The 13,228-nt window shown below is 60.3% G+C and overlaps 1 protein-coding gene across 2 annotated transcripts in view; it reads left to right on the top strand.

The window, feature by feature from the left end:
• KIF13B (kinesin family member 13B) overlaps positions 1-12,818 on the top strand; it is a 125,616-nt gene extending 112,798 nt beyond the window's left edge. The window contains exons 38-41 of one of the 2 annotated variants that reach the window (XM_037526538.1): positions 7,227-7,289; positions 9,927-10,311; positions 10,531-10,899; positions 12,574-12,818. In XM_037526538.1, the coding sequence (XP_037382435.1) occupies positions 7,227-7,289; positions 9,927-10,311; positions 10,531-10,899; positions 12,574-12,818 (1,062 nt within the window). Of the gene's footprint in view, positions 1-7,226; positions 7,290-8,599; positions 8,770-9,926; positions 10,312-10,530; positions 10,900-12,573 lie in introns of those variants that run through there. The other variant, XM_037526536.1, reaches the window with a different exon arrangement.
• The last annotated feature ends 410 nt before the right edge of the window (positions 12,819-13,228 follow it).

Here is a 13,228-nt window from a genome sequence, read left to right as displayed (position 1 = left end):
GCGGTTCTCAGATCATTATATTTTGGGCATTATATTTCAAAACTTGGGGAATATTCATGCATTTTGCCTGTAAGGTGGAAGTAAACAGTTTATCCTCAAGATTAAAAGCCACAGATTCTTACATTTTACAAAACCTTCAGGTTTGCGCATATTCATAAAGACGCGGGTTTCTCATTTTTATGGAGATTTGTTTTTGTTTGTAATCAATTTCTGTCTGAGTTCCAGAAGTGCAAAGATACTACAGTGAAAGAGGTGGCAGCTGACAAAATTGCTGGCTTTGACCTTCTGATGCGAGTTTAGTAACTAATCTGGAAAATAATGAACTGCAATTAATGAAATCTGCACTCATATTCAAGTGTGTTTCTCAGACAGCACATAAAATAATTGAAGGAACTTCCTGCTCTCTAATTAGTTAGATTGAATTAATTCGGCATAATAGCTTTTTTCATGTATCTAGAAGTTTGTGTTCAGAGGAAGCTGTTTGAGCACTTCCACCTTCAGGGCTCCTGCGGCGGGGGGGGGGGGTGGGGGGGGGGGGGGGGGGGGTGTTTCAGGAGTGCTGGTCAGATTCCATTCCCACCCCAGAGCGCAGCCCCGCCCCTGCCCGCCCCTCAGGGATGCCCTGGTAGCCAAGGGCCTTTCTCTCCATCTCAGCAGTGACCGGAGAGGAAGATGCCCCCACCTGTGAGTGTGCCCGCTCCCCTGGGGACTCTGCTGAGGGGCTGCTGTCCAGCCTACACCTTTCGCACCAGTGATTGTCCCACATATTAAGCGGGAGGGACAGACGGCCACTAGCTGTCTTGTGCATAAAGATGCTGCCTCCAGCACGTCTCACTTGGCCTCCCTTTATAAAGTGAGCCTGGAAACGCCTCTCTTGTGTCTGGGCTAAGGATGCCTCAGCCAGCTCAAACGAGAAGAAGGTAGTCCTGGCCAGCCAGCCTTCAGTTTTCCTATTTGGGTTCCTCAGGAAATAGGGTGTCTCCCCCTGTAGTTTAGTGCCCCCCACCCCCAGTGAGCATATCCACGTAATGGGGCCTGTCCCTTCTTGAATGAGCCACGGAGGTTGCCCAGGCCTCTGGAGACTTAAACAGTTCATGGCAAGTGATTTCTGTTCAGTTGCTCTGCGTGCAAACCCTCAGGCACTGTTACTCCTGTGAGGGGAGTCTCTTTCCCTTAGTTTTCCAGAATCCTGACATTTGCTGTCATCTGGGCCCCAGAAATGTGTCGACAGCATAGTGACACATTCAGAAATACAACTTGTCTTTGGAATCAGGCTTAGAAGCTGAAGTGAAAAATAATTCAGGTACGAAGCAGGACAGAGTCGGCTGAAGAGGCCTCAGCTTACCAGCCGTTTTCCAGAAATTAGCATCATAAACAGGTTTCTCTAGACCAGGGTTGGCAGACTTTCTGGTAAAGGGCTGGAGAGTAAATATTGTATGCTTCACAGGTCACCCAAGTCTGTAAAACTAGCCCTAGATTCTAAATCAGTGGGCCCGGGCCCGGTTGTGATCCAGTAAAACTTGATAATCCTGAAGTTTGAATTTCTTTTTTTTTTTTAAAGAAGATTTATTTATTTATGCATATGAGAGCTGGGGTACAGGCCAGAGATGTGGTGGGCGGTGAGAGGATTCACCAGAGACAGAGTGGGGAACAGAACAGGCAGACTGATGAAATACACTGCTGAGGGGAGCAGCGGGTGAGCCAGGAGAGGTCTGCTGCGCCATGTGGGTCTCTTCCTGGCCGGGGATAGAACTTGTGCTGCTGAGGCTGCGGATTGCTTCATAGTGCGGTGCTTAACCCCTTGCGCCACCAGGGAGGCCCTGAAGTTTGAATTTCATGTAATTTTCATATCACAAAGGAAAGACAAAATATAAAAACATTCTTAAAGGGATAGCAAGCAGATGGTGAACTAGATTAAGATCCTTCCTAAAAGTTCCTCAATTCAAAAGTATTTTGTGTTTTAGGTCAAGGTTTATCTTCCTTATGGACACTTGAAAAGCTAATGACCTTCATTTTGGCTGAAGTGAATATGACATCCTCTTTTTATTTTTTTTTTTTTTTTTTTTTTTTTTATAGAGGCATGCTTTATTTATTTGTTTGCTGGTTTGTTTGTTTGTTTTGTTTATACATGCACTGGGTACAGTCAGAAGCGCGGGAGGGTGAGAGAATTCACCAGAGCCAGAGCGGGGAGCAGAGCAGGCAGAAGGACCGAAGTACACTGCTGAGGGGAGCAGCGGGCGGCAGGAGAGGTCTGCACGCCATGTGGGACCCTCCTCTGGTGGCCGGGGAGCAGCCGGGGATCGAACCGGCGCCGCAGAGGCCGCGGGCAGCTTCGCAACCCAGCGCTCAACCGCTGCGCCACCGGGGAGGCCCGTGACATCCTCTTTTTAAAAGTATAAATTGTTTTCTTCACATAAATATTGAAGTAAGTTTTAACAATTTTCATGTGGATACTTTAAAATTAGCTAAATTCTAAAAGTCAGAGACTGAATCTTTTCTTGACAATTCCAGAAAATATTAATATTTAAAATTCTCCACCTGTAGTCATAAATTAGACTAAATAATGAAATGGGAGACTGTTTAGATGGTCTTGTTCGCTTTTATCCACCGATCAAGTCATTTACTTGATAAGAAATGGGCTTTTTAGTGGTTTTGTGTCATTAAAATTAAATCGGGAGATCCGATGTTTGGCCCTGAGTGTCTGTCTCTGACGCACGTACCCGCCCCACATCTCCAGGCATCTATTAATTTGAGCAAGCAAATTAATAGACGTTTTCTTACTTGGTAGGAAATGGAATTAACGTTGTATCCTGAACGGCTTTGGGCCTGATAAACACAAGTAGAAACTTTCGATCTTTAGATAAAATTGTTCATTGTTTTAAAAGGTGCTGAGCCGACGGGGAGCGCTTTATAAGACAACAGATAGGCTTCCGCGGCAGGGTGGCCATGGCCTGCCAGCCCCAGACACGCGCCTGCCCTTCCTGGGTGCCAGGTCGGGCGCACTGTGCAGGGTCTGCTGTGATGGGGTGCGGCTACCATGGGTCCTCTGCGGGTTTAGAAGTTCTGGTAGCCGCCTTGAGATAGAAGCAGCAGGTCAGGTTAATGTCACTTCGTCGGCCTTACTTGGCCGAGTCTGTTCATCGTCATGTCCTTTCAACCTGGAGTCGTTACTCTAAAGCTGGTGGAGGTGGCCCCAAGCTTTCTTCCTCTGCGCAGCCCTTGAAGTCAGGTGTGCATCTTACATTTCTAGCACTTCTCCATTCAGTAGCTAAAGTCCCATCGGAAACACTTCATCTGCATTTAGAGTTCATAAAATTTGCAGTTGAAAATGGAGACCCGTATGCCCATGCTGTTTCAAACCTACTTCAAGGCACTTTAATTTTTTTTTTTTTAAAGATTTGTTTATTTATACAAGAACTGGGGTACAGTCAGAGGTGCTGGAGGGTGAGAGAATTCACCAGAGACAGAGCAGGGAGCAGAACAGGCAGATGGACCGAAGACACTGCTGAGGGGAGCAGCGGGCGGCAGGAGAGGTCTGCCACGCCATGTGGGTATCTCCCTGGCCGGCCAGGAATCAAACCTGCACTGCAGAGGCTGTGGACAGCTTCGCAGTGCTGCGCTCCACCCTGGGAGGCCCCACTTTAATTTTTAAATGTTCCTACTATTAGTGAAAAATACAGTAAATAAGCAATTCACTTCCTCGGTGACACCAGCCAGCTTGGAGGGACCCCCAGGGCAGTGTGGAGGGCGCAGGCCGCTGAGCACCAAGGACCTGGCCTGGTCAGAGCAGAGCTGGGGTTTGTGTTTGAGAAGCAGCATCTTATGCTTGATTGTGATCTGAGGAGATCGCACAGGATTTGAGTAAAAACAGCAAATGAGTATTTGTGGCCTGAAGGAATATTTGTGGGTGTGCTGTGGGGTTCAGCTGTCGGGGCACAAGCAGCACCCCACCCCCCGTTTCTGCTTCCTGCCAGCCGGGGTGCCACAGTGAGATTCTGGTCAGAGAAGCTTCTGTGACTGCCGTTTGGAGGGAGGTCTGAGGAGGCTAAGCCTGGAAGTTTCTCTTGAATGTGCTCACAAACCTCACGAGGGATCTCAGTCACCTTCCTGGGCTCAACACATTGCTGCCTGGATGCCTTGATCCGAAGGGGCACGCGGCAGGTGGAGTGCCAGGGGTAGGGGGCCTGGGAGGTGGGCAGCGTGGGCCTCCCTGGAGGCCCAGCTTAGAGAACTGGGGTAGCTGGACCACCACCTTCCAGAGGTCGGCCCCAGAGTGACCAGTTTTGCACAGAGGATGGTGGATCCATTAACATAAGTAGCACAGCCGTCAGGCACCATCACTCAGATACACCCTGTCCGGACCAGCCTGGGGAGCCAGAGGCAAAATCATGGGCACCCTTGGCACTGGGGCCGGCTGGGTGGCCGCCCCGATGGCAGATGGTGGCTAGAGCTGGGCCCTGTCCTCCTCAGCTCTGCCGGCCCCTTCATCCCGCCTGACCACTCACCTCTGATGAAGATAACCTTTGAAAAGCAGTTTTCTATTGATTAGGTTATCGCAGTCTTGATCTGGAGGCGATCGTACATGTCTGATGACACCCACGGCTTATTACTGTTGTCGGATCAAAGAGCAAGGGACAGTCGCAGGCCCGGCCCCTCAGCTCCCTCACCCCAGCAGTGAGACTGCGAAGGTCGGCAACTGGTTGTCTGTAGCAGAGAGTAAATCGTATGTCTCGTCTCACATTCCATCCTTGAGTTTAAATCATCGGGGTTAAACAAAAAGTGTGAGCATGATGTTAACTTAGGAATCATTACAAAACGAATTGGAAGAATTTGTCAAATTCATGGTAAGACACAATTATTAGAAAGGTTTATTCTTAAACAATAAAAAGTGCATCAGAAAATAAGATGTCGGGGCCTCCCCTGGTGGCGCAGCGGTTGAGCGCTGGGCTGTGAAGCTGCCCGCAGCCTCTGCAGACCAGGTTTGATTTCCGGCCACCGGCGAGGGTCCCACATGGCGCGCAGACCTCTCCTGCCGCGCCCCCTGCTCCCCTCAGCAGTGTCCTTCGGTCCTTCTGCCTGCTCTGCTCCCCGCTCTGGCTCTGGTGAGTTCTCTCACCCTCCCGCGCTTCTGAATGTACCCAGTGCTTGTGTAAACAAATAAAAATAAATCTTTAAAAAAAAAAAAAAAAGATGTCGGGGAGGTTTTCGAGCCAAGGGGTGGGTTTTAGCCTCACCTGCTGTCCTCCCCCTTACCCCCATTGGGATGTCTGACTTTCTCAGTTCTGTGGAAGTGCACACTCCCCTCTCCCGTCACGTGTGAGTCATCCATTTGTTCACTTACTTGTTATTCCTGAGCAAGATGTTGTGTTAGGAAGGACAGAGATGAATGAGACCTGGTCCCGCCCTTCAAGGACGAGCAGTCGGGGTCCTCCTGGGCAGGGTGAGGGGCGTGTCCGAGGTGCTGGGCTGTGTGTCTGGGCCTGGCATTTCTATCTGCACCTCCGGAGGAGCGAGGGTGCCCGAGTGGAGACTCAAAAATAAATCGGATTCCGCGGTGGAACTTGACTCTAGGGGGAGGAGGTGTGAGGAAGGTTCTGGAAAAGCAGTGTGTTCGGAGTTCAGGGTGGGCTGCTAGGCCAAGCGAGGCAAGAGTGTGGGTCTCTGCCCTGCCGAGGCGGCGAGGCTGACTGCAGCTGGGGCCCTCCAGACTGCCTCCGTGTGTCATCGTGGGGCCCGGAGCCCGCGCGGGCCGTGGGGGGGGGGCGATGTGAGGAGGCTGGTCATCCTCCCCCTGGGCAGCCTGGGGGCATCACCGCTAGGTACCTCTCTGAGCCCGGCTCCAGTGGTGAGAAATGCAGATGATTATACTTAGGTTTGCTTGTCCCTTGGGGCTGCTCCTTAGTATTTATAGCTGCAAAATACTTTGCAGTCATTTTTATTAATAGTTACCAGATGTGTCGTAAGGATTAATGAACTTATGATCTGAAATGTTTTGAGCTGCTGAAATAGGAGGTGACTTGCCCGCCTGCACGGGGAGGTGAGAGCAGGTCTGTGCGCTCCGTGTGCACCTGGGCGTGTGTGTTGGTGTGAAGGGCAGAGGGCAGAGGGCACGCTCAGGATTTCAGTGTATTTGTGGGTATTTTGGTTCCCTTGCTGGGTTTGTCTTGGGGCACAGCCAAATGTCAAAAACTGAGGACCCCCATGTGCACAGGCGCTGGTGCCCACTCACACTGCTCCCCAAGCCGGCATCCCCGCTTCCTGGGAGCACCGTGGCCTGTGTCCGGCCTCTATGGCCCAGCGCCCGAGGCCAGCAGCCTCCTCCTGCTGTGGCTGGGGCTCTGGGCACCTGTGAGCAGGTCTCCCCAGCGGGGCTCCCCAGCGGGGCTCCGGGGTTACGGATGCACCGTCTGTGAGGCGAGTTGCCACCACCACTTGCGCCCACGCGCGCCTGTCAGAGGAGCTCACGGGTCTCCCTCCCTGGGGCCTGGGGCAGCGTGAGTGGCTCCGTAGGGCAGAGGGGCGGCAGGGGCAGGTGGATGGAGGCTCTGCTCAGCCGCCCCTGCCTGCCTGCGCCCCACTCTGCTCTGGCCTCGCGGCGTCCTCCGCCTGGGCCCACTCATGCCGCCTCCGCCCCCGGTTCTCTCCAGCACCAGCGCAGTGTGACTCCCCCGCCTGCCCAAAGCCGCTCCAAGTGACCCCCACTTCTGTGTCTGCGGCCCTGTTCCCCTGGGAGAGCAGACCCAGCTGCATGGAGTTGAGTGTGGGTGAGCGTCAGCACAGGCGCGGTGCTGATTTCAGCTGAGTTAGTCTCGTGTCGTGGGGCAGTCTGGATTCTGGGGTCCCCATGTCTCATTTCTCGGTATCCGAGGCCTCCCTTGGCGTCGTGGGCTGTGTCAGTAGGTTCTTGAAACTGTGACACTAGTTTGACCAGAGGCCTCCGCATCTCTCTGGGCTCTGGGGACCAGGAGGCCGTGGGAGCCTGCTCCGCAGGACGAGGCGCCCCCCGCACACACGGCCGGCCGGGCCCTGAGTGTTTCGGGCTTTCCCTCGTCAGGTGACACGCAGTGACTTGGAGCGAAGGTGGATTCGAGGCCGCCGGGCAGGGACACCCAGCGCAGCCTCCCCGGGCTCACCTCCCGGGGCCCCCAGCTCCGTGCCGGTCGGTGCGGAGCTCTGGGGTCTGTTCTGGCCCGTCCCTCACACCCCCCGTTCGCTTGTCTCCTCAGCCCGTGCCCCGGATCACGGTGCAGCCGGCCCTCCCGGATGTGGGGGCGACAAGGATGGCGGAGGTGAGTCGCTGCGAGCAGGGCGCCTGCCGCGGCTGCCCCACATCGGGGTGGCCCGGGCTATACTTGGCGCACCCACACCCTCGGCTTTTTATTTTAGCCTCCCCGTGTGGATAATTAACTGCAATGTGGGTCACCGTCTCTCCCTGTTTTCCTTGTTGCACTTGGCTATTTCCAACTTGTTAATCGTATGATTGCTGAACGCTTAGGTGCTCGGCTGCTAATGCCGTCGCTGCTGTAATCGCCCGCTGCTCGGCAAGGGCGATTTCTATAAACAGAACAATCTCCTTATTCTGAGTGTTTGCTTAATTCTCAGTTTTACATTTCATTCTGATTCATGATATCAGCGTGAAAAGACTAATGCTAGGCTGGGGAGAAAATAGTCTCTCATGATCTCCCACAGATCAACAGCACTTCTGATCTTATGAATAGCAAATCTATTTTCTCCCACGGCGCCTTCATTCTCTCAGGAGACGCCGCCACGTCTTCCTGGGGAGATGGTATTTATGAAAACAACAGCCCCCAAAAGGCCAAATAGTCTGGAAGACGGTTCAGACTTCCGTGAAGTCCCCCTTCTCCTTCCTGTGGGGTGTTCACGGCAGCCCCCCGAGGCAGCTGGGGCCCAGGCCAGTGGGACACCCCACGCCAGCCCCGCGGAGGGCCTGCCCGGGGGGCGCACTGCTCCGGGCTGGGCCTCGCTCAGTCGGGGCCCTCGTGGAAGTCTCTGGAAATGTCAGTGGTCAGGGTGTGAGCTGAGCGTGGCAACCAGGGCTCTGCTCCCGGACGCCGTGTCCCGCATGCCTGCAGCTGAGTCCGGGCGGCCGCCGCGGGGCTTGGGGAGGCGCTGCCTGGCGCTGGCCCAGAGGGAGGCCGCAGCCACTGCCGCTCGGGCTCTCCCTCGCCCCGTGCCCTGGCTGGCCCCTGGCTTCGCAGGCCCCCGGCTGAGGTGAGGCCTTCAGCAGCCCGCTGCTGGGCCATGTGGTGAAAGCCCGCGGGTGCGGCACTGGAATGGAGGCGCGGCGGGGCCTGGCCGCATGGGCCCTTGGCGGCAGCTGCCATCTGGCCACGGGGGACGCGCCCAGAGGGGCCGGGCCACGCCCCATGTCTGGCAGGGCCGTGGCTGTTGTTCAGATGTGCTTGGGCTTGTGTTTGTTTTCTTCCCCACTCGGCCAGTGCTGGTGGAGATAAAGTAGAGAAGAATAAATAAACCACGTGCACGCTGCAAAAGACAAATGATTGAAGGGTTGCCTAATCTTTTAGAGTATTTATGCCAGTGACAGTTATTGATCTATTGGATTTCGCAAATTTTGCAGCCTAGAGATCCATCACAAAAGTGGGCCGTTAATCTCAAGAGGTGCCGTTCATGCCGTACCCTGGAAGTGTGCCTGTGGCGAGGGAGGGCCCCCCGAGACAGGGGCATAGATGACAGTGCACGTGAAAATGCGTGATTTATCACACTGCGGAGTTAAGCCAAGTAACTGTAAGAGACTTATAGATCTCGGCTGTTTCCCAGTTCAAATAAATCCTGTATTTCAAATGGAAAACGGCCATTCCTGGAATATAAATAATCTTTCCGTAAATATTGGAAAGCATATTTCTTTCTGTGACCGGCGCCCGTGCGCGGTCCCCAGGCCGCCTCCCGTCCTCGCCACGCCTCCCCCCGTCCTCCGGAAGCGAAACAGACAGATCTGCCACGTTCTCCGGCGGACGGGGGCTCTCAAGGGAGGACCCCCCGCGGGTCCCCGGGACGGTGGCTTTGGACGGCGTTGCTGCCGTCACCCCCGCGAGAGGGGGCCGTGTGTCCGCCGGGGTGACTCAGACGCAGTGACGTGGGAGCCGAAACAGCCGGCAGCTCCCACCCCGGCTCCTCCCTGGGGCTGGCTGCCTCCTGGCCGGTGCCCCTGGGGCCAGGCCCCGACCCTGCCCGCCCCACCTCCAGCAGCAGCCTCTGCCCCCCCCCGCACCCCCCCAACCCCGTCCCCCTGCCTCCAGCAGGACAAGCAGTCCCACGTCAGGGATGGAAGGGCCTCGGAGCTTCCGGGCTCCCCAAATCTCCATGTGGTCACCCACCGGAAGCTTCCAGGCCCCCTCCGTTGGGGTGACGTGGGGCTTCGTTAACAGACATGAGTGATCAAGTCGCTGGTGGTCAGGCTCTGAGTGTGTCCTGCCTGTTCCTTCTGGAGGTCGAGGCTGGGATGGGAAGCCCCAGCCCTCGCTCACGGTCACAAACTGCCCCATTTCATCACCTCTGGTGCCCACCGCGCCCTGCGACTGCTCAGGACGCCCCGTGGCTCTTGTCCCGGAGGAGGGTACCGGGGTTTTGTGCGCCGTGTGCCAGGAACGGGATGAGGCCACAGGATCCTCACTGTCGCTCACGGCACCACAGCGGCCTCTGAAACGGCTGTTGGCATGAAAGGTCTCGCCCGCCTCTCAGCAGGGTGCAGCCAGTGCCTGTTTGAGGTGCAGCCAGTGCGTTTGAGGTGCGGTGACCCCAGCGTCTGGCGCCCGAGTTGGTCGTGTGGGGGCCCGTCCTCCTCACTGTGGCCGCCGTGTGCCGCAGCTGCCACCCAGACCCGCCCGCTGCTTGGGAACGCGCCCCTCGCGGCGAGCTCTGACCCGTGTCTCCCCGTCTCGCTGCAGGCTCCCGGGACGCGCGCGGGGACGGCGGGGGGCCCGGAGGTGACTGCGCAGACCACCCCTGGGACGAGGGTGCATGACAGACCAGCCAAGGGGCCTTTCCAGCTACCTGTGGCCACCACCTCGCAGACTCCGGACGGTCCGGACGGGCCTCCCAGCCCGCTGAGCGAGGCCTCCAGCGGGTACTTCTCCCACAGCGTGTCCACCGCCACCCTGTCAGACGCCTCCGCTCCCGGCCTGGACGCCGCGGCCCAGACTCCAGGCTCGCCCCCTCCGGCCCTCTACCTGGTCACCCCCGAGGCCGAGCTCCCGCCTCCGCCCGCTGCCTCCTGCGCCGACGCGGGCCCTGCCGCCCAGCTGCCTGCGCTGCCTCGGCCAGCTGCTCGCGGTGGCGGCCACGGCGCGCCCGAGGCCAGGGACGTTTCCTCGGAGAGGCAGGACCGGGACCTGGCAGGCGCTTCCCCGACTCTTCCCCGACCCCCCGCTGCCTCCCAGGAGCCCCCCAGTCAGCAGAACGGGGGCCACGTGTCCCCCGCCGCCCAGCAGCTCGGCCGGCCCAAGGACCAGGCGCCGCTGGCCGGCAGCTGCGAGCCAGACGCCAGCAAAGCACAGCGGCCCCCAGACCCCCTGCCTCTGGCGGCCTCTTCAGCCCCTCCCTTCCGCGTCCAGAAGGTGCGAACCTCCTCTGAGCTCAAGTCGTTCTCCCGCATGCTGGGCGGAGACCCCAGCTGCCCCGCCGGCGCTGAGGGGGCCCCCCTGGCCTTGGCAGGGCCAGGTGACGGCTGCTCCGAGGGCCAGGCCCTGGGGAAGCTGGACGTTTCCTCGGATTCTGAAGAAGCCAGCGAGGTCCCGGAGTGGCTCAAGGAGGGCGAGTACGTTACCGTGGGCACCAGCAAAACGGGCATCGTGAGGTACGTCGGGCCGACCGACTTCCAGGAGGGCACGTGGATTGGAGTGGAGCTGGACCTGCCTGCAGGTGAGGGCCGCTCGGGGCAGGCTTCTGGCCCTGCAGGCGGCGGACGAGCTCCGGGCCCCAGGGAGGTGCCGGTCCTCCCCGGGGGCCTCGGGCGCTCGGCCTGACCGCTCTGAGCCTCCGCGTCGCCGAGCTTCAAAACTAGACGTTTTCACGCCCCGAGAAGCCCTGCGCGTGGTAAAGTCAGAAATTTTAACTCCCCTTTTTTTTTAACCTCCAGAAATTTCTGAGAAAGCCCAACACTAGTTGCAAGCTGCTGTAAGCTTAAAGGCCCCCCCCCCCCCCTTGCACAGCCACGGCGTCTCTGCACTTGACGCGGGTCTGCTGGGTGCGAGCTCCAGGGTCCCTGCGGTGCCGCGTGTGGCGGCCGCCCCGGGAGGTCGCCCGGAGCCTGGTGGAGGACAGTGAGCCTGGGCCCAGCGCTCCTGGCGGGAAGTGGGGAGCCGGTGGGGGAGCCCCACGAGACCTCAGGTCCTCCCTCCTTCCCCCTCCCAGCTCTGGGACGCCTCCGCTCCGCCACAGTCAGTCTTTAAAAATGATTTTGGCAAAGACGGTCCTAAATTCGAAGCGGTTGGCGAAGATGACCGGAGCGCAGGCTGGGGTGCTTTTTAAATCCCCGCCCCGGCCATGCCGGGCGTTAGGAGCTTCTGTCGGCGGTGGCCGGAGCATCCAAGGGGTGGGGCTGGCGGCGGCAGCTCGGCCAGCAGGTCACCAAGCATCTGCCCCGGCCGGCGGCTGTTCCAGACTCCGGGGACTTGAGGCGCGCCCAGCGCACCCGCTGGCTTCGGGCACCCGCGGGAGCGACGCTCCCGGTGACGGTGCGACCACGCGTGGGAGTCAGGCCTGTGGGACAGAGCGGGTGGGCCGGGCAGGTGGAGGCGGGCGCGGGTCCACAGGCCTGCGGGAGGTGGAGGGGCTGGGGCGGGGGCAGCAGGCGGGCGCTGCCGAGGGCTGGAGGGGCGGGCCGGGCCCCCTCAAGCCGGCCAGGACAGTGGGAGGAGAGGCTGGGGGCCCCCTGGGGTGAGGCTGGACTTGGGCGCAGGACACACTGGGAGGCTGCTGAGCCTCCAGGTGGGGGAGAGTGGGCGGGAGTGGGGGCGGGAGGCCCTCAGGGAGCCCGGGGGCCAGGCTGGGCACAGAGGTGGGGTGGGGGGGACGCCTGTGTGCAGGCCGGGGGCCCTGGGCCTGCTGCCCGCGGCGGCGGGTGTCGCCCTGTGGCCTTTGGCTCCCACCCCAGCCCGCTCCCCGGGAGGCCGGCTTTTGGGGGTCAGGGTGGTGCTCCCTCTCCCCTCACCCCTCCGCCCCCCAGCCCTGGGCCTCCTCCTGCCTCTGACCATGTCCTGGTCACTGTCGCGGGGACACGGCCTTGGTGACCTCGGGCTCGCGGGAGGCGGCAGTGGGGACAGGGCAGGGCGCCCCTCGGGCCTCCGCCCCGCCCGGCCACTGGGTCCTGCCCGGCCCCCGGCCCCCCCCCCGCGCCTGCCCCCCCTTCCCCCGGCCCCCCAAGGCCTGCTCCCCCCACCCCCGGCCCCCCAAGGCCTGCTCCCCCCGCCCCCCCGCGCCTGCCCCCCGCGCCCCCCGCTCCCCCCCGCCCCCCCCCGCGCCCGCCCCCCTCCTCCGCGCCTGCCGGGGTCGGGGCTGCCCGCCCGGCCCCGCCCGACGCGCTGTCTCCCCCAGGCAGGAACGACGGCTCGGTCGGCGGGAGGACGTACTTCAGGTGCCCGCCGGGCCACGGGCTGCTGGTGCGGCCCGGCCGGGTGCGGCGCGCGGGGGGCGCGGGCCGGCGGCGGGGCGCCGCTCCCCGGCCGCAGGGCGCCCCCCTGTCGGGCTCGGCCTCCAGCCTGGCCTCGCTGACCGCCGCGCTGGCCCCCGCCGACCGCAGCCCGCGGCGCCCCGAGAACCGCAAGTCCTGGGCCAGCTGAGCCGCCGCCGCGGGACCTCGACCGCCCGCCCGCCCGCCCCGGCGCCCCCGGACTCCCCCGGCCCCCCCGGGCCCCCCGGCCCCCCGGGCCCCGGCCGCGGCGGGCGCTGCGAGAACGCGTGTCCCGGGCTCCGCGGGGCCGAGGGGGCCTCGTGCGGACAGGCCCGGGCGCCCCCCGGCCCGGCCCCAGCTGTGGCGGCTCCCGGGCCCGACGTCCCCGCCCGCCCGGGGGGCCGACCCCCAAGTGTTCCCCCGCGCCCGCCGGCAGGGGCGTGGGGCGTATTTATTCATATTTATTTTTTCAAATTCGGGGATCTCCCGCGAGCCACAATCGCGCGCCGGGGCCGCGGCCGGGGCGCCCCCCTCGCCCCCCGCCGATCCGCTCGGCCCTGGGGCTGGCGGCATGGGGGG

The sequence above is a fragment of the Talpa occidentalis genome, unplaced genomic scaffold, assembly GCF_014898055.3.
Source record: "Talpa occidentalis isolate TD23 unplaced genomic scaffold, MPIMG_talOcc4v2.1 talOcc4.4, whole genome shotgun sequence".
Classification (NCBI taxonomy): domain Eukaryota; kingdom Metazoa; phylum Chordata; class Mammalia; order Eulipotyphla; family Talpidae; genus Talpa; species Talpa occidentalis.
This window is presented reverse-complemented; position numbering and strand designations above follow the sequence as displayed.